The 21,137-nt window shown below is 29.6% G+C and overlaps 2 protein-coding genes across 2 annotated transcripts in view; one reads left to right on the plus strand and one right to left on the minus strand.

The window, feature by feature from the left end:
- The first annotated feature begins 652 nt into the window (after window positions 1-652).
- The window catches only part of LOC100203834 (contactin-associated protein like 5-3), a 30,231-nt gene continuing 9,746 nt past the window's right edge, over window positions 653-21,137 (plus strand). The window contains exons 1-5 of the mRNA XM_065810008.1: window positions 653-974; window positions 1,064-1,238; window positions 1,312-2,390; window positions 10,669-11,006; window positions 11,170-11,919. Coding sequence (XP_065666080.1) covers window positions 914-974; window positions 1,064-1,238; window positions 1,312-2,390; window positions 10,669-11,006; window positions 11,170-11,919 — 2,403 coding nt within the window. The 5' untranslated portion in view covers window positions 653-913. The remainder of the gene's footprint in view (window positions 975-1,063; window positions 1,239-1,311; window positions 2,391-10,668; window positions 11,007-11,169; window positions 11,920-21,137) is intronic.
- Window positions 18,612-20,232, minus strand: LOC136087432 (uncharacterized). The gene is made up of 3 exons (XM_065810200.1): window positions 20,058-20,232; window positions 18,903-19,910; window positions 18,612-18,818 (listed from the first exon to the last, which is right to left on the minus strand). The coding sequence occupies exons 2-3, from the start codon at window positions 19,885-19,887 to the stop codon at window positions 18,691-18,693; spliced, it is 1,113 nt and encodes a 370-aa protein (XP_065666272.1). The 5' UTR covers window positions 19,888-19,910; window positions 20,058-20,232; the 3' UTR covers window positions 18,612-18,690.

Here is a 21,137-nt window from a genome sequence, read left to right on the forward strand (position 1 = left end):
ATCATTGTCCAACTAGATGAATGATTTGTTGCTTATGTATTCAATTTGTTTATATTATATTTTTAAAAGTTTGTTGTTAAATTTCTGGCACCAGATCTAGTTTGTATTAATAAATGAACAGTATACTTTGGTAAATACTTATTTAAAAGATTTGTAGTGCTTTTGTTTTTTCCAGTGCGCGTTGAGTAAATTTTTTTTTGTTCTACATTACTTTTGAAATATGCTTTGGACGTAAATAAAGCTGTTTTAACTTGGAAAAGTGAAAACTGGCCCAAGCTTTATTGGCATACGTAATAAAAATGTAATAAGTTTTAAATTATATGACAAAACTAAATTTTTTTCTTTTATCTTACAAAATAGCTTGAGAGGAAATTTTACAAAAAATTTTTTATTTCTTGTATGCGTTTCAAAAAAAACCCGCTTTGAAAAACGGCTATAGTATGTGTTTCAATTTGTATTCCTGCAAAATTTGCAACAACACTTGTTTAAAAAAAATTCTTTCATTACGTAGCAAACATCTGCAACTTATATGCAATTAATAACACATTCTTTATTTATAAAGTGCTTCAATTTATTAATAAAAAATCATTGCACACTATTTTAAATTATTAATGGTATATTGAAATTTACTGAATTGTTTCGACGCTTACGTATTCAAACCGCTTTCGTTACTGATTCATGAACCAACTCTTTGGCTGACTCATAATTATGAAATTGATTTTAACAAATAGGAACTATGTTTCATTTTATTTTACGTTTAACTACTAAAAAAGATAAAACATAAAGAAAAGATTTTTTTAAAAAAACTTTAAATTCATTTTGCTTTTTCTATTTTAGCAGTATCCAAAGCTCAAGAGAATAAAAAAAAATTAATTGCCTGTACTTCAGAAGAATCACGGAATTATAATACGTCATGAAACGAGTTATATTTCAGTTGTTGGTTGCATTTGTTGTATTAAATTTTATCAAATCGGGTAAGTTTATTTATGCAACTAAATATGGCATTAAACATTGCGTAGTTATTGAACATGAATAAATATTGCTTCCATTTTCTTTTTGCCAGATATTGAAATAAGCTCTAATGCGTTTCGCGTTTTTCATCAAGAACAAATAACAACACGAGAAAACTATATCAAACTTCGATTTAAAACAATTGAAGCGACAGGTTTGATTATGTTAGCTCAAGGAGCTGATAACGAACGTTTTTTGTCAATGGAATTGTTCAGAGGAAAAATAAGGTAAACAAAAGTATGAAAATTAATGTTTTTTAACTTTCAATTTTTGAAATTAAGTTTTAAAATCTTAAATCAGAATTGCAGCTAACTTTGGAAATGGACCGTTAAATCAACTTCGTCCTGTAAATGGATTTTACGAAATGTATCTTGGGGTAGATCTGGCTGATAACAAATGGCATACTGTAGAATTTATACGAAATGTGAGAGACAATATTATTTATATAGACCGTGGTCGAGGAAAAATGGAAAAGTATTCTTATGTGCTTTCGCCGCCTACTTATATTGAACTACCTATCTCAATGATAACGTTTGGTGGGTATTATTCATTTCAGGCTTCTCAAATAAGCATGCAAAAATCTTTATCACGTAAAGGAATTAAAGCTTGTTTTAACGAAGCTGTTTTTAGTCAACATTTACCAGAAACTAATGGTAAGATTTACGACTTTTTATTAATGAATTCTCCTAATTATAAGCATATAGGGGAACCGGCTATACCATGTGCTGACTTACAATATTCTCCGTTATATTTCCCTTCATCTGCTGCTCATATTGCTTTCACGCAAAACTATACAATACAGTCAATAAAAATCTTTTTGAAATTTCGAACTGTTATAAACGAGCAAATTCTTGCAAACTATACTACAATAGGTACAGGAGATATGATCCAGTTAATTATTGACAGAAAAGGTCGAGTTGGAGTTAGTGTTGGATTTAAAGGAAACACTCAGATCATTCAAACCGCAAAAGAAAACTATCATGATGGGCAGTGGCATAACGCATCTTTTGAAATCGACAACGTTGCTATAACTGATGGTACGTATATTATCAAGTTTACAGTTGATGGAAAAACAAGACTTTCAAATTCAAACAATAAGTTTGATTTTAATGGATATATAAATATTGGATTTGGTTTCACTGGATGCATGAGAGACATAAAAATTAATGATGATGATATTAAAAGTGTACGAAGAGATTTAAAAGATACAAAGCATTTTTTTACTTACAACGATGAAGGTGTTGTGTATAACTCGTGCACATTAAAAGATTATTGTAATCCAAATCCATGTCAAAATGGCGCAAGCTGTAATCAGACGGAAGATAATATAAAGTGTGATTGCCAGAATACATTATACGAAGGTTCTACATGTCACAGGCGTAAGTACCTTCATTTAAAAGGGATTTTGCAACTCCTTTTTTTTATTATTTTTAAAAAGTAACATGCTTTATAAAAATTTTTTAAATAACATTATTAAAAGTTTACATTATATATGTTTAAAACTTTTTTTCAATGATTAATTATAGTACTTCCAATACCGATATCATTTTTCAATACTGGTAATTCGATACTGAATAATTTCAATAACGGTATAATACCGGTATGAAACTTTTTTTTAAGTTAGTAGTAAAAGTTTAACGGATTCAATAAGCCTATTTCTTTTATCTCAAAATAACTGACTTTTTCATTTTTCTTTTTTTCTCCTCTGTAAAATAAGTCCGCAAGAAACATAGGGCGTTCAGAGTATTATCCTCAAGAAATGATCGTAATTTTGTGACAATGTTGCCACGGGCTAAAAATCCACGCTCCAATTCGACACTTGTTTGCTTCACAGTTTTCAAGTGTTCGTAGGAACTTTACAAATATATGCCACGGTTTCCTCTTTCAAAAACTGCCGTCTCATTACAAATAATTTTGGATAAGTTATTCAAAACATTTAATCTTCCCGTGTTGCTGCATTTCTTATTTTTCAAAATTGCGAAGTCAAGCATTTCTTTCAATGACATGTTTAAAGCGTTTTCAACAAAATCGCATTCAGAAGAAACGTCGATGAAAGGGAGAGGATTATACGCTTTCTGATTAAGCCGATCATTTAGTCTAAGAACTGTATTTACAATGGCTGATTTGTTAAGATGCTTAAAAAAGCCAAGGTTGATCAGTGACTTGTGAATGCAATTTTTTAATTTTACAAAACGTTCAAGCATTGTGTGCAAGCTACTCCAGCGAGTTTTGGAGTCAAATATTACCAAGTATTACCATGTTCGTCTAATGTGTATTTTTGAAATGTTTGATCATTTTTGTCGGAGAATGGTAAAACAATTTAACAACAGTGCGCACCTTATTGATTAACAGCTGCAAATTATAAGTCAGTTCAGTAGAGTCATTCTTTTCACTCATTACACTGGAAAAGTCTTCATCATCATTGGTTTTGTTTGTGTCATCGTCAGTATTTTTATCCTTGTCACTTTCATAGCTATTGTGCAATTGCAGTTTACTATCAAGTTTTATTTTTCAGAAATTGTCAACTTTTTGTCCAAAACATTTCATCTTGGTGGTTTTACAAAATTAAAAACACTCTCAAGTTTTAATTTTTTTACAGTAATTTTCAATTAAAATTGCATGTGCGTCAGCGCTAAAATCAAATCACATTGCGTTTCCTTTTCAACACCCGCTTGGTTAAAATAGTAAAAAATCCAGAATATAGAAACCATAAAAATCAGCGGTAACGACTTTAAACTTTTCATCCTTTACGTTAGTGCAAAACTCAAACGTGTTCTACTACAGCTAGTGATGTAATTATATTATTTCAAATAAGTAGACAAAATTTTACTTTTAAATTAAATATAATTTTAATTAACTAAATTTTTTTAACAATAGTTTTTTTTATGAAAAATCACTTAAGCAACTTATTATTTTCACCATTCCAAACTCTTTAGCGAGCGTAATTTTATACACTCATTTCAAGATGAACGAGCGTTGTTTATCGCGACTGGAAGTTTTAAATATTTCATTTACTTTCGTGTTTCACGTAAAAAGTGCGATTGCATTCGCTTTATCACTAGCCCTCCACATATTTTTTTAAAACCGGTATCGGTACTACCGGTATTGGAAGCACTAATTAATTATTCAAGATTCTTAAAATAAAACAAATGATATCATAGTCATACCTTCATATGAATTGGATAAATATGTAAGATTATTTGATTGAGATAAATATGTAAAAAGTATTTAATAAATATGCCACCGTGTGCCTGGGGAAAATCGAGCCTCTATGAAAACAACCAAAAAAATGTATTATGTCATTCTTTGACATACATATACTAGTTATAAAAATTAAAAAAATAAAAAACATTTGTTGGGAAAATTTTGAGAAATGACCCTTAAAAAGCCGCAAAAATAAAAAAAGGTATAAAATCTTTTTATAAGGTGATACAAAATATAGTTTACAGTTAAGTACAACTTAATTAGATATAAAAAATTAAAATACATATAATTGCATACTACGTAACTAAATATTATCAGCATTAAATTTTAGAATAGCCTTAGAGTAGTTTTCCATATATCTAGGTAAAGAAATGTCTTTTATCAAGTATCGTTCTCAAACCTCCAAGATTGCTGAATGTGAGTTTTCCAACTCCTGTTCTGAAAACTGACCAAGTCCCCTTCCTGTTATGTTGATGAACTGCTCAATATGTGTGTGTGTGTATTACATGAAGCTTAGGGGTTTCAGATACTCTAAACTCTTCCTGTAAAGACTTAAAAGACATCCTTAGGTTTTTTAAAACATTCTTATAATTAGGATCTACAGACACACCAAATGTAGAGTCAATGACCTTTGAAAAGTCATGCATGTAATCTAAAAAACCAGACACCTCCATAGGAAGTACTTTCTCAAATCTATCAAGGAGTCTTAGAACACTCATTACCTTCAAGCGTGTCACCATGGTATGATTCGAAGAGAATAAAATGTCCTACTAACCAATCCCGAAGTCTTGGCCAAATGTTTTGTAGCTCCTTAAGGACATGATTTAGGGACAACTTAAGATGAAGAGCTGGTTGTGGACTCTTAAGGATCACCAAACTGACACTAGGATCATCTTCCTGAAAGAGCAAAGGAGTTGCCATACAGTTAGTATACTCTTTTGCTTTGATCATTTTACCTCCAGAGGTTATCCAATCCTCTTTGTGGTTTTTAATATTCCCGAATGTTCTGAGTGTAGCATCTGTCTGCCAGGCTTCACTTCCTTAACTATTTGGAGACTCAAAGTATAAGCATGGATATTTTGATGCACATGACATTATTCCAGACACAATATTTAAGAGTTTAAGGTCACCAGTGAAGTTAAACAATAGAAGATTGATTTGAGTCTTCTCTTTGAATATCTTGCAGTTATGATATGTCTCTGAAATCTTTGGAAATGATCCAATGATCTGAATCTTCCTCCTTCCAGTCTCTTTGTAATGATATCCTAAATTGATATTTTTGAACACTTAATAAAAGTTAACACATTAGTTAAAAGCAATTGCATGTGAGATTTAAAATTATTTTTACCTGAACCAATGCCTCTTTTCCTGGTTACTCTGCTTGAAGGTCTGATGAAAGTTAAATCATCTGGATCATAAAGTGTAAGAGTTAGCTTTAGATGTCCTTTTCCAAAATCAAGACTAAACTTTGAAGCCATCTTTAAGAAAGGCTGTTTCCTACAATTTAATATATAATATAAATATTCAACAATTAGTTTAAAATAATGAATATGAAATCTTAAAAAGAAAATAGCGATCAAAATTGTTATGATTACCTAAGATATGCTAGTTTTTCCACAAACTCCAAGATATTGGAACAGAAGATGCATTTCCATCCCCATTTAAGTCTAAAGTTTTTCAGAACTAAAATAACTTGACGATCAGTCAGCCTAGCTTCCTGTTGTATTATAGAGTCATTCTCTGCAGTCAGAAATCCCTCAACTATTGTTTCCTTGTTCTCGGCAAGGAAACAATAGTTGAGCTGATACTATTGTCTTCGACAATAGTATTAAAGGTTTTCCACCATTAGGGGACGTAATGGAGATGATTGAATTGCGTAATTCTTTCTTTGTTTTATAGTTTTATAACAGATCTGTTCAGCCAGTTTGGGATCAATTAGGTTTGTAATGTTAGTTAACTTTTCCAATTTTAGTTTACACTTATCTTTGAAGTGGTTTGATCCCTTATTGATACTAGCAAAGCATTGTGAACAGATCCGTGTGGGAAACAATCTTGAGTTATTAGATTTATTCTTCTGTTCGTAGACAAATAATTTCCGCTGAAGACCATTCAAGCTAGCAATTTTACAAATTCTGCATTTACATCTTTCCACCTGATAAAAACCAATAAATGTTAAATATATTTACCATTTATAACATTATATTATCATATACTACTATAGTAGTTTATTTTTTGAGAAAAAACAAAAATTTGTATAGAGAAAATAGAGAGGGGGGGGGGGGAGATTTGCGATTAAATAAATACTTGTTAACTTAGACAGACCATATATTATAATATATTATATATACATATAAATATACATATTATTTATATTATAATATATATACATATATATATATATATATTTTTTATTATTTCAGTTTACAAAGTCAGTCGTTATACAATAAAATAAACTGTTAAAATACTTTTACAAATTTATAAATATAGCAGACTACAATATAAACTAGGTTTCCGAAAGAAGATCACAATGATCTTGTCATCGGGACCTTATAAAATATAATAAAATATATAGTTTTTTACATCTTTTTTAATATTTTTTTATTTACAATAATTTTAAAGTGCAAGGTATTATGAAGAATACATATATATTAATCTTTTACACGTGTTGAACTGTAAATAATATAAACTTGCAAAATATTGTAAACAATATAAAATACAAAACGTGAGAAAGAAGTAAGAAAAAAAAAAGTTCACAAGTTAAGTTAAAATAACAAGAAATTAAATTTTTTAAAGTGATTAGTAATATTGTAAAATGTTATCTTGAGAGAGAATAAAATTTTTTGCTTTGTTTTTAAAAAGATGAAGAGAATTAGTTAGATCAAAATCAAAATTTGAAAAAACAAGTTTATTCCACAGGTGTGGCGCACGATAGGCAAGACAGAATTGATTAAAATTTGTGTGACAAAAAGGTTTTTCTAAAAAAAAATTTTTTTTTTTTTAATTTCTAAGTTCGTATTTGTTGGTTGGTTTTAAATTGAAGAGATCTTTAAAGACTGGAGGAGATTGTTTTTCTACATATAAACAAAACATAAAATTTTCAAGACATTGAGTTCATATATATTTAAAATTCTCATTTCAATAAAGTAAGGTTTACAATGAGAAAAACGATCAGCAAAGTTAATTATGTGAACTGCCCGTTTCTGACAGCGATAAAGACGTTGTAGTTTACTTTTTTCAGTACTTCCTCAGGCAATATTTGCATAGTTTAAGTATTAATGAATAAATAAGAAATAGAGTTGTCTTAAATTTATCTTATTGAGATAATTTCGAGCTTTGTATAAAACTCCAATGTTTTTAGAGATTTTAGAGCATATATAATTAATGTGTTGATTCCAAGTAATGTTCTCATCGAGATAAACACCTAGAAATTTGGTGACGGGATCTCTTTTAATTTCAATATTGTCAATAAAGATTTGAGGCAAGTTTGAGGGTAAGGAATTTTTTTGTTAAGCGAATGAAAAAGTGTCCATTTAGTTTTTTCGATGTTTAGTGTTAGTTTATTAGATTTGAACCAGTGGGATAAATTTTCAAGTTCTTTATTTGCTGTAGCAAAAAGTTCGTTAATATCACTCTTAGAGACAAATAAATTAGTATCATCTGCGAACATGATGCTCATCAGATTAGTTGCTTTATTTAAATCGTTTATATAGATTAAAAAAAGGAGTGATCCAAGGATTGAACCTTGTGGAACCCCGCATGTTATATTAAGACAATTGTTCTGATAGTTATGTTTAGACAATTGATTTGCTTCATTATTTCCCAAATACGCTTTGTGTTATTTTTAAATTTGTTAATTAATTCTGAATAATAATTTTTTTTTAAGTTTTTACGAATTTTCGCAAACAAATATTTATAATTTTTGTAAATTTTTTCGTTTGCTTGTTTTTGTTTTAAGAAAAGTTATATACAACTTTTGCTTGATTTTCGATGGTTTTTTTAATCCCTTAGTAATCCAAGGAGAGTTCAAATTCTTAGGTTTTGCAATTATTTCGACAAAGGGAAAGTTAGCGTCATATACCGAATAAAAAGTTTTGAAAAAAGTTTCATATATGTCATTTGCATTATCATTAATGTTTATATTACTCCAATTTAGTAAAGATAGCTGGTCTTTGAATGAATTAAAGTTATTCTGATTATAAATTCGTTTCTTTATTACTTTTTTTTTGTCATTTTTTTTTCTGTATAGGTGTTAATTGTAACAAAAATGGGGAAATGGTCTGTTATATCAGTTTTTAAAATACCTTTTTGCAAACCATTATTAAAAATATCTGTTGAAATAATGTTATCAATTAGAGTCGCTGAGTTTTTTGTTACTCTAGTAGGTCGATTGATGAGGGGGATTGATCCTGTTTCAAAAATTGCGTCATAAAAATATTTTACTTTGTAGTCATTATTATAAAGAAAACGATTCATATTAAAGTCCCCAAGTAAAACATTTTTTTTCTTTTCCGCGTCGCCTTTTTTAATAATTTGTTGTAAAAACATGCTTAGGTTTTCGCTCACGCCACCAGGTGGCCGGTAACAACAGCTAATCAACAGGTTTTTTGTTTTTTTGTTTTCAATTTCAATTGTTAAAACATCTTTATCGCAGTCAGAAACGCTCAACTCGCCTCTAAGTATAAGCCTTAGTGTTTCATGTGCGTAAATTAAAATTCCACCACCTCGTTTGTTTGTTTGTCTCTCTAATGAAATTATGTTAAAGTGCGGGATTTGAAAGGCGCTATTTTGATCTTTTAAAGTTATCCAAGTTTCTGTTAGGCATATTATATTAAAAAGATTTTTTGTTTCTTCTAATAGATTTAAAAGTTTTTCAAAGTTACGATTTAAACTTCTTATGTTGAGGTGGAGAATTCTAATTTGATTATAGATTAGAATTGATTATAGATTAGAATTTGATTATAGATTAGAATTGATTATAGATTTTGATTATAGAATTTGATTATAGATTTTGATTATAGAATTTGATTATAGAATTGATTATAGAATTTGATTATAGAATTGATTATAGAATTTGATTATAGATTAGAATTGATTATAGATTAGAATTGATTATAGATTAGAATTTGATTATAGAATAGAATTTTTGTCAATAACATTCTTAAAAAGAAACCCTGCTAATTCACTTGGAAAAAGATACGAACAATCTGAAAAATTCTCAGAATAAAAATTACTGTCGGGGTCTCCTTGGAGTTTTCATCCAAGGAAAAATTCTTTTTCAAAGAAATTAAAAGCAAGAGATTCAAAATTATTTAATGCAGCCATGATTGTTTAAAATAAGCTCAAAAGATTTCCTTTTAAGAATGCGTATTTTAGTTTACTTTTATTCTATCATTCTCAAAAATAGTAAATATTAAAAAATAAGTTGCAATTTTATATATAAATACCTTGTTATAGTTTTTAGCTCTAGGCCATAGTTCTTTGCTATTGATAGATTGACTGTAAAATCTCCGTTTTTTATCTTGTTTAAGTCCAATCTGCAGTCAACATAAAACCCAGATCGAAACCTTGGGTCTTGCAGTGAATAGTTTGACACCAAATGAGCTTTCAGTTCAACCTCTTGTGTATTAGTAACTTGTCTGTTTTCATTTTTTCCCCTTGTGCAAAAGCAAATCGCACAAACTTGTGCACGGTTTTCATCGTGTGATTTTGGAGGCATTGTAATTAGCTCACAATTAATGTTTAATTTTTTAGTTATATTTACTAACCTAATAATATAAGTGGACAATTAGTGGCAGCCACTATAAATGGCAAGTCAATAACTTTCCGACATATTAATAGAGGTTAGTCATCGGCTAGCCACTTTTGACATGGTCCACTAAGTAACCGATGATTAAAACTATAGTGATCCTCTCAAAATTTCTAAATAGGTCTAATGAAATTCTGCGATAGAATGTTTGCAGGGGAGTAATGAAAAAACTTGTAAAATTTATTTATTCATTCATTTTAGCGAGCAATTTATTAAATTACGTGACGATCAGCTTTTTTTTTTTATAAACAAATTTTGTTAACTTTTTAAACTTCAGCACCGAATTATATTTTTTATACACCGATATTAAAAGTTTTCCTCAAATTTTCAGGTGTATGTTTTTATACAATTCTTAATCAGCATAAAGCTCTCTATCAAAATTGTTAAATGATCGAAATATATGAAATTATTGAAATTATAAAATAATAGGGATTACAAACTGAAACAGTGCCAAATAAATAATTAATTTAGATTCAACAATCAAACTGCGTAAATCCTTACTCAAACAACTATTCATGGTAATCTTTTTTAAACCTTTTCCAGAAATTGTTTTTTTCACTCTATTAATAACCAAGTTTCAATGCAATGAAAAAATTTTTTGCTATGTTTATTTTTTATTTTGTTAATTGTCTTTTAAATTATAATAGCTCGCTTTAACTACACATGTGCTGGTATAAAAAAATCAGGAGAAAAAAGAAGCGATGTTTACTATATTGATTTTGATGGTATGGGACCAATGCAGCCTGTTCTCGCTCTGTGTATTCTTGGTAGAACCATTGAAAGTAGTATAACTCAAATAAATAATACAAACTACAATGATAAAGATGTCACTACTGCTTCAGGAAAGAATAACTTTGACATTGATTATGCAGCAAACATAATCCAGATGAGAGAGCTAATCTTGAATAGTGCTTATTGTGAACAGTATATTAAATACACGTGTTTAGGAACTCCAATATTTAGATCTCCGGAAGGTCCACCTTCTGTAAGTAAAAAAATTATATCTTTTAATTCTTATTTAAATCTTGACTTATTTTTCACTGTTCTTTGAAAGGAAATTTATTGAACTTAAGCTTCAAAGTTATATAAAATATAAAACTAAACAATATGCAGCAACAAAAGTTTAAAATATGTTTTTATTTATATAGGTTCGTTGGATGGGAGGTGATGACATTCTTCATTACTATTGGGGAGGAGCAAAAAATAATCGCGGTTATTGTGCATGTGGTCTTGACCAAACATGTTATAACGTAGGTAAATATTGTAACTGTGATGATTTAAGTGCTTACCAAAGTCTTGTTGATGATGGTAATTTAACAATAAAAGAGCATCTTCCAGTTCGTCAAGTTCAATTTGATCAAGTTTTAAAAGGCTCAGTCACGGCTCAACTACGAGTTGATCATTTAAGATGTGCTGGATCAGGTGCAAGAGAAGTAGCAGCTACTTTTAGAAAGCCATATTCTTTTTTATCAGTCTACTTTCCTGATCAGCCATTTGACAATATATATGCAGGTGGTGTATCTTTTGAATTCAAAACTTCTGTTGCCTATAATTATCTAACTTTGGTAAATGCCTACGGACCATTTTCTGGAGATTACCTCAAGATAATGATATGGTCTAGAACCCTGATAAGGGTGCTTTTAAACTTTGGTTTTGGAGAAATTAAGCAAGATGTTGACATTGAAAAAATTGGTAGGTACATTGATGATAACGAATGGCACGAGTTCGATTTAATGTTCAATATGAAAGAAGTTAATGTAACACTTGATGGCGTTCTTATGATACACGGATTACCTTTACAAGATGATCCCGTTCAACTTAATGTAGATGGAAGACCAATGTATATAGGTGGCAGTTATTACGATGAGTATGGGTTCGTTGGGTGTATACGTAGTCTGGTAAAACTATTTTTTATATTTATTTTTTGGATATGTTAACCAGACAAATTTAATAAGTTAATCAAGTAAAAAGTATGTTTTAAGTAATATTGATAATTCTATTCATAATGTAAGTTAATTTAGCTAATTTTTACCATTATTAAAAAAATTTCGGAAATGAAATACAAAGTTTACTACTCTAAGAATAATAAATTAGGCAACGCCATTTTGCATAGGTTTCTTTTTATACCAAATTAAAAAAAACATTTTATTTACAATTTCTATTGAACAAGTAAAGTAAATAATTACCGTTAAAAAGAGGGTAGTTGAGTTCACTTTTTTAAATGACCTAGTCTTTTCAAAGGTTTTAACCAAGGAACTTCGTCGAATAATTTATTTTCTTGTGATGATCAGAGACACCAGTAATACAATAAGAGGCACATACCACAATAAGAGGTTAAAATCTGCTAGAAAAACTAGTGTTGAAATCTGCATAAAAAACTCTTTAAATGCTTTAAACAGTTTTTTTCTAAATATACTAAAAAAAATGATTTTTTTTAGTACATTTAGATCCTAAATGATCTAAATATACTCAAAAAAAATCATTTTATGATTTTTTTTGAGTATATTCAGATCATTTAGGATCATTCAGATTACTAATTAATACTTGTTATTGCGCAATGTTGTTTGCAAAGCTAGATGCAGCATTTTTTTGGTCTTTTAGATAGCCTTAAGGCAAACTCCAAACATTTATATGTTTATACTTGTGTCAAATAAGGATGATTTGCGAAAAATTGCAATGAATCGAGAGTGGCAACAAAAAAACATTTTTTGTTGCCAGTCTCCAACCAAAAAATTTTTTTTTAACCCCTTCCCCCCACTTCCTTCTCTCCTGTCCCAAACGTTATTGCATTAAAATAAAAAAATATATTTTTTACTATTCTAGAGTTTCATAGTATAATCTTTCAGCATTCAATAATTATGACCTTATAAAAGTTTGAACCCCCTCCCCCACCTCAATTTGAGGGGGTTATCTGTTGTTAATAAGAAAATGTTCATTCATTGCTTAGTTTATTTGTATGAAGATTTAAGTATATCTATCGTTATCCGTTGTTACGTACACTTATCGCTATCCACTTTTTTTAAAAGCGTTTTTGTTTTAATTTTGAAACTTGCTTTGTTATAGTGTTTAAGAAATTCGTTTGGAAAGACGTTTTTTTTGGCTTTACTTGTGCTTCTCCAGCTAGCACAGACGTTGCGCGTTGCGTTGGCTTAACATTGACCGCTATCGTTGTTTTTATATTACTTGGGTAAGAAATGCGACGTCGCCAACAACCAAAATACAACGTTATATTTTAATTCGGCATTGCGTGATATTTTACATCGAGTCAACATTGTATTTTACGTTGCCGAAACGTTGTATTTTAATTCGATTCAACGTTATATTTTACATTTACACAACGTTACATTTATTTTTATCGAAACAAAATTTTTTTGCTTCATATTTACATATACATTATATATATATATATATATATATATATATATATATATATATATATATATATATATATATATATATATATATATATATGTATATATATATATATGTATATATATATATATGTATATATATATATATATATATGTATATATATATGTATATATATATATATATATATATATATATATATATATATATATATATATATATATATATATATATATATATATATATATATATATATATATATATATATACACACACATGGGCGTAGAGTGATCAAATTTTCAAGGAGAGTGGGAGGGGGGGGGGGGCAAAAGGTTTAAAGTTTAATTTTTTTGAGCAAGGTATGTCTACTGTCCAGTGTATATTAATTTAGATATAAATATAAAAAATGACAACTTTTGATTTTGTTTAACTAGAATAAAAAAATGAAATTAAAATAAGTGAAGATGGACTTTTATACTTAGTTTCCAAATAAAACAATCTATGGCACGCTTCGTTTTATTCAATAAACATATCTAACAAAAAGTCCATTTCAAGACTCTGGGTAATTACTTTATGAGTATTCATTAGAGAAACAGAGTTCAGCCTTTCCTTGCTCATAGTTGATCGAAGAAAAAATTTTAGTCTACGCAGATCACTAAATTATTGTTGACACTGGCTGGACCAGAATTACTTTAATAAAAAGGGCAATTTCCGAGGCAATGCTTCTCAATCCAATTTGTTTTTTAGCGCGGATGAAATGTAGAGCTGATAGAAATATTTCTATTTGGACTTTTTTTCTCTTAGCTTTGTCAATGAAAAGGTTCTGGTGAAGCTGCAGCCTTTGATAATTAGGAAAATTGTCCTTGTAGAAGTTTTTTATATAGCCAATACTGCACTCAGTGTTATTTGATCCAACAAAAAACTCTGGCGGAACCAGTGGCGAGTTTTAGGAGGGACCATGGGGATAATAACCCCCGGCCATCTTGGAATTTTTTTCAGAAAAATTCTTTTGCAGATTGACTATTATACTGAATGGGACTACTATACTGACGAATGAAATTGACTAATATATGTAATTATACGTATATGAACTTGATTATTACCCAAAGTACAAAAAATTAAAAAAGAAAGTTACTTATAAATAATGAAATGCGGACCTTTTTTATTTTTTTGAAGACCTTTTGAGTCCCCTCCTTGGCAAGTGACCAAATCTGTCTTGAACTCTTGCTAGATGACGAGTGATTTCAGTTGATTCAAATTCTATTAATGAAGCCAACTAAAACTGCATCTAAACTGGTAAAATATAACTGCTTGTAGATCTCATTTTGGACCTTTTGCTGGTAATAAGTATCCCTGAAGGCGACTTTAAATCTTGGACGTACTTTCCTCTTCCTGGGTAGAGCTGGATTGTCTAAATCCATTGTTTTAGCAGATTCAGTTCCAGCATCGAAAAGTGTTTTGAATCGTGAGTCAGTGCGCAAAGATATCAAAATTTGTTTCAGGGTCTAAATGATGAATTCAGCCTTACTAAAGTTGAGTTGGCTTCCCTGAAGTTGAATGCTTGAATTTCTAGGATGGTAAAAATGATTCGAAAAAGTTCAAATTTAAAAAAGTTGTAAAGAACCTGAAAAGAAGACAAAAAGGCCGTTGCTTCCACTCGGCATTTGGTAAAGCCAGAGTGGTGGTAAGGTCTTTTAGCCAAACTAGAAGTTATCTGTTAACACTGGTAATAGATACTAGAGATGGCTTGTGCATTATCTATCTGGTTTGACAAAAAGATCTAATTAATGTTCCATTTTGGTGTGCATCTTTGCTTTTTTTTTGGTCTTCTAGGCTTGAAAACCAAGCGAGCCTCTTTCGTAAGCGTCTGGTAATAGCGATGAATTTTTGAACAAGTGATATTTTGATATTTGATATTTTCTATATCAGATATGTTTTTCAGTTCATTTTTTACAACTAAACTTAAATTGTGAGCTCTGCAATGAACTTAAAGGGCTCTGATTTCTTACACTAGTTGAACAAAATTTAGTACATGAACTAACTTTTTAGTAATTTACCTTTTAATTTATTTTTTATACAGCTCTTATTTTTATTTCTCATATAATATCAAATTAAATGATATTATGAATTACAATTATCTAAAAAACTAGGAATTAAAAAAATTTATCTACATAATTTTATAGCTGAATAAAAAATTAGATCAAAAACTTCTGTTTACCTTTTATTATGTTTAAAAAACAATGAAAATCATGGAAAAAACTATTTTAAAACTGAAGTTATGAAACAATGTTGAAAAATAAAGACAAAAAATATAAAAAGCTCATGCTGTTTATTTTTTCTGTCCTAAGGATTATACATCCCTATGACGGTTGTTATAGTTATAAAAATATTTTTGCGGTTTTGGAAAACAATTAAGTTTTTTTTTAAGAAAAGATAAATCGTATTTGTATTCTAGGAAGTTTATTATATAAATTTTTCCTTATTTATTTATTTCCTTATTGTTTGCTGTGTTATGATTGCACACAGCAAATTATTTTTATTCATTATATAATAAAATTACATTTATTTATGAATATAGATTTAGTTGAAAATAGTTAAAAAAATATTTTATCAACTTGTTGCTCTCATGTTTGGAGCAGCTAAAATGGTAGAGCTTTTTTTGTTCCCAGGCTCCAATCAACGCATCCTTATTTGACATAAGTATAAACATAAATATGTGAAGTTTGCTCCATGTCTGAAAAATCTCAAACATCAAAAAATGCTGTTTTTTATTAAATTCAATGTTTTTTTTATTAAATTCAATTGCCAAGTTTACTAATGAACTTAGTCCCAAATTGACTGTGGCTTTTGCAATCGGTCTTTGATACCTTAGATAAAGTTTAGAAATATTTAAAACTGCAGCTGCTGCATAAACAGCAGAGTTAAGCTCATGCTCAAATTGTTTTTTTACATTAGTTATCAGCAATTCGCAAAATTTTTTCTTTTTATCATCTTTTTTAGCCATTTCCTCATATTGCATGATCAATAAATGTAAACTTGGTACCAAGTCACCAATATGTACGCAATTTCTTAGATCCAAAAGCGTAAATCTATATGCTGGGAGCATCAAAGATAAATAGAATTCAATCTCTGCTTGAGTAACTGGACATTTAATAGTTTCAAAACAATGTTCTTTATATGCTTTGTAAAATCAAATCAACATTAAAAAGCTTGATGACCAACGAGTTAAATTTTCGTTTCTTAATCTATTTTTTTGTTGGAAGATTCAGGTAATTTGAATTGTCTGATGAGTTTTTTTAGCAAATGAATAAAGCAATGACAAAATAGTTTTCAATCGTTTGCATGACCTCACAGTATTACGTATAGAAATAATAAATTTGTGGTTTGTGCATGCAAAACGAGGTACTTTTCTGCTGCCGAGTTCAAACTCTAATTGATCTACTATACTATGATCCCCAAATTCATAACTATCAGCATTATCAATTCCAGTAGCATCAATCTCAGCACCAATCTCAATAGATAGTTTGTGGAATTTAATATCATTTTGGATTGGATTTATTTTTTCAGTAAGCAATTCGTTAATTTCAGCTTCAATTTTGTTTTCAGGTAAATCTTTCAGTTCCTGATCATTCTCATCACTGTCGTCATTCTCAAACAATTCTTCCCAAAATCTTCAATCCAATTGCCGTTTTCCAATTCATAATTGAGCATTTGTGGAAAAGCTCTACGAAAAGCTTTACCACCATCACTCACATAACAGTCAACTTTAGATTATCGAAATCATATTGATTTAATATTTCTTCTGAAACCAATATAATATTTTCAGCATTATGTGGGCCACTCATTCGTTGAAGACCAAGAACTATTAGCTTTTTACTGAAATCAGCAAAGGTAACCTGGCAACATAAGGCAAAAAAATCAGCCAGCTGGCGGCTATCCCAGATATCACCTATTAATGTAATAGTTTTGGCTTTTCTAAAGCAGTTAGTGATTGTTTTTTTTATCTTTTCAACTACCGTAGGAACTATATTATAGACAAAAGACTTATCGCATGGTAAATGAATTTTATGACGCTCTAAAATTCTTTTTAGATGAATTTCACCTAGCTCTTGTGTTGCCATATTGGATGACATTACATATTTAGTTAGATCCATAATATTGTCATCTAACAACGAGTCATCATCATTATCAAGACTTATATCATCATGAGCCTTTTTCCAAGCCATAAAATCGTCTTTGCCGTTACATTGTGCGGAATTAAAATGCTTAAAAAAATTACCACTTTTACCTAGTGGTTCATGTAATACCTTATAGCAATAAATGCAGGTAAAACGTAATTTTTCTTTCTTTCCGGGCTTAAAATCGGTTTCGGTTCGGCAATGAAAAAAGTTTAAAACCGAACTGTTAGTTTTTTCAGTGTCACCAAATTTGAAAATTTTACGGAAATTTATTGTTTTTCAAGTTATGTTTAATTTCATTAATCTCTTTAACATATCGTTTAATACTTATATTTGTTAATAAAGCATTGCTTATGCTTTCGCTGCACGAAGGTTGACTATTTTCAATCGACAATACGGCTAAGGCACGATTACTTCTATCAGAATTTATTTGTTTATTTACAGACTGATTTTCTTTATCTTCTTTATTTATACTTTTTTCTTTTTTTTTTCTCAAACTCTTTACATTAGAGTCTGAACCTAATTTTCGTTTGGCGGATCTTCCATACATGTTAAAGCAAAATATCTAAAATAAAACTTTTGTTAAGCAAATAAGCAATATTATAAAACTAGTTTAAATTACATTACATATATAAATTACTTTAGTTTATATAAGATTAAAGATTAAAATGATTTATTTTATTTATCTAACTTATTTACTATAGATAAAAAGATAAATACTTGCATCTTATATACATCTATAGCCTCATAAAAGTAACAAAAAATTATAAAAAAAGTCATTATTTCAAATACAAACGCTAGAAGTTTATCAACTTACAAAACAAAGCAACTCAAAGTTTATCAACTTGTAAAACAGCAAGTTGTAATTTGAAGCAAGCTCATACAGGGTTACCACTATTAAAACTGAGGCTAAAAATAAGGACTTTAAGGAGAATTAAGGATATATTTTCCCAATTTATAAGGAGATTTGGTCGCGAACGCCAACTTTTTCAAGGCAAAAATAAGGAGAATTAAGGAGAAAATGATTACTTTATAAACAGAATCTTTCTTTTTTCAATAAACATTAAATATAAATAGATAAACTATTATAAATATAATATACTATACACATATAGAACATTATTACAAAAGTTCATTTTTCTTTTTAACAAGGTTTTTTTTTTTAACATAAAGCTTTTCAAGAGACTCTTGTTTTTCAAAGGCAGCTCTTTTTAATGCATTAGATTTTGATATGTCAGCTTTAATGTCATCTAAATACAAAGAGAATCATTAAATAATGACATTTCATTTAGTATTATATGAACTAAAAATTTATTCATATTCAAGGCACAAACCTAAAGCTATCCTTTTTTCAGCACGGAATCCAATTTCATCAGACGACTTCTTTAAATTTTCAATCATAGATAATGCCTGTCGAATTTCTGTATTGACTATTTCAATATCCTCAATTACTTTTTGTTTTGCTTCGATTTTCTCTGCTTTTTCTGCAGACAGGGCTTTTGATCGTTGATCATCAAAATACCTCTTTCTTGCCTGTTTGCAGCTATACAACAAATCTTTAGTTATTTCAACTTCATGTGCCATGAGCCCATAAAACGTGAGGTAATCTTGGATAGAACGTAAAGAGATGATGGTGTCTGTGGACATATTGTCATCAATCAGACTTTTATTGCTGCTGAACCCTCTTTCAACTTGAGCTTGTCCGTGCGATAAAATGAGGACTATTTTAAAAATTTGCTGAAGATTTGTATACAGCTTTAAATCAGTGTATTTCCACAAAAAGTAGTCCAAACGATCTTTATCTTTATCAAAAGTCAAAAATAATTCTTTGTTATCAACAATGACGATTTTACAAAACCTGGAATATTCGTTCTTAGCTAAATCACCAACAGAAGCTCTAATTTTCTTGTAAGTAACAAGTTTCATCAACAGTTTTTCAAAAAAAAATTCACATTTTTCTGGGAATTCAACCATAAATGATGGGGAAATACACATCAGACAGCGAGCAACCAGAGAAGACAAAGGGCTCTTCTCAATGATATGAGTACACATTGAGACAAGGAAATCGCATACTTCACTCTTGAACTTGTCAATTTGAACTTCAGTAATCTTTCCTTTACTCTTGAGTTGCAGGAGATCATACTTCAATGAAAAGCCAACATCAATCTTGCTGGTTAAAAGCCGGTTTGCACAATTAGATAAATCTATTTTTAATAAAGACGTTGTAGTTTTGGCATTTGCAAGAACATCTAATCGAATGAACTTTGCATAAAAGTTGCGTAGTAGTTCTTCAAGTGTCACCACCAGAAAAGGAGTCATTGGCTTATCAGTTTGAAAAGAAACTAAAAGAAAAAAAATAGCAATATTGAAAATAACATTTTGCATTTTTTCCTGAAATTTGAAAATAATAAGAAAATAGTTTATTTCTTAAAATATATTAAAGAGCATAAACAGCAGAACAATTGCATCAGGAATATAACAAGGAATACCAAGGAATGCATTTAGATTGGCACTAATTTCTTCAAAAAACTTCAACTTTAAAGGAACCAAAACTTCATTTGCTCGAGCACTTAAATGTTCAAAACTGGTGTTTTGCCCTGATGTACCATATCCAGGTTGCTTACTCTTTGGTAAGGACTTCCAGTAATCAACAACTAAGACTACTTTTGACTAAACCTGTATTGCTTTCTTGGCAACACTTTGGTTCTCAGCCCACCGAGTGCTACAAAACATGTAAGGAAAATCTGAACTTGTTGCTCCAGCTATTCGTTCATAATCACTTGCTCTTGATGGACTTTCATGAAATATTTGGTACATTGAAGACAATAACTTCTTTATGTTCCAGCCAGTAGCTTTGGCACCAGTTTGTAAAGCTCCATTTATAGTATGCAAACCACAGGTACCAATGTCAATGAGCGTACTTAATTCATTGGCCTAACGTTCTTCATTGAGCATTGTCAAAAACCGTTTATTAACATTAGGGCCATCCATAGATACCTGGAGCATTTTTTCATCATTCAAACCAATCATGCAGGATTTAAACATATTTAGAATATCTGGGGCTGCAGCTTTTCCCATAAATTCTGAAGTATAATATCTAGTACAAACGGTATTACTCTCTTCATTCCAATATCGCACATGTAAGTCCATTTGACCTTTCTTTACAACTTTATTGTAAGACTCATCAAAAAGACATACAAAGTTATCCAGCTTGTTAAGATCTCCTAATAGAATTTTTTTTAAATATGGGGCAAGACCGTGAGTTACTATATAGCCAGATTTTGTTCGACCACAGGAAAAGTTGTTGGCAATTTTGCTATCTGGAAACATTGATGCAAATTGTTTAGACTTATTCTCACTTGATCTAAAAGAATATTTGCTTTGAACAATATCTAAACAACAAATTAACTCTGCTTTCGAAACTTTTTCCTTTTTAAGCATATCTGAAATGTTACATTGCTTTGATGAGATAGGCTTCTGTGGTTCTGATTGCACAGTTTCTTTGAACAAAACAGAGTAACCTTCTTGAGGCAATCGTTCTATGTGCTTTACTCCTCTTGCATGTGCAT

Source organism: Hydra vulgaris, chromosome 11 (genome assembly GCF_038396675.1).
Source record: "Hydra vulgaris chromosome 11, alternate assembly HydraT2T_AEP".
NCBI lineage: Eukaryota > Metazoa > Cnidaria > Hydrozoa > Anthoathecata > Hydridae > Hydra > Hydra vulgaris.

What these genes read in the sequence shown, in the direction of transcription:
- LOC136087432 (XM_065810200.1), bottom strand. Translation starts at nt 19,887, where the DNA reads ATGACTCCTTTTCTGGTGGTGACACTTGAAGAACTACTACGCAACTTT. An exon ending in TGAAAAAAGGATAGCTTTAG is followed by an intron (nt 18,819 to 18,902) that starts GTTTGTGCCTTG and finishes CTTTGTATTTAG; the next exon opens with ATGACATTAAAGCTGACATA.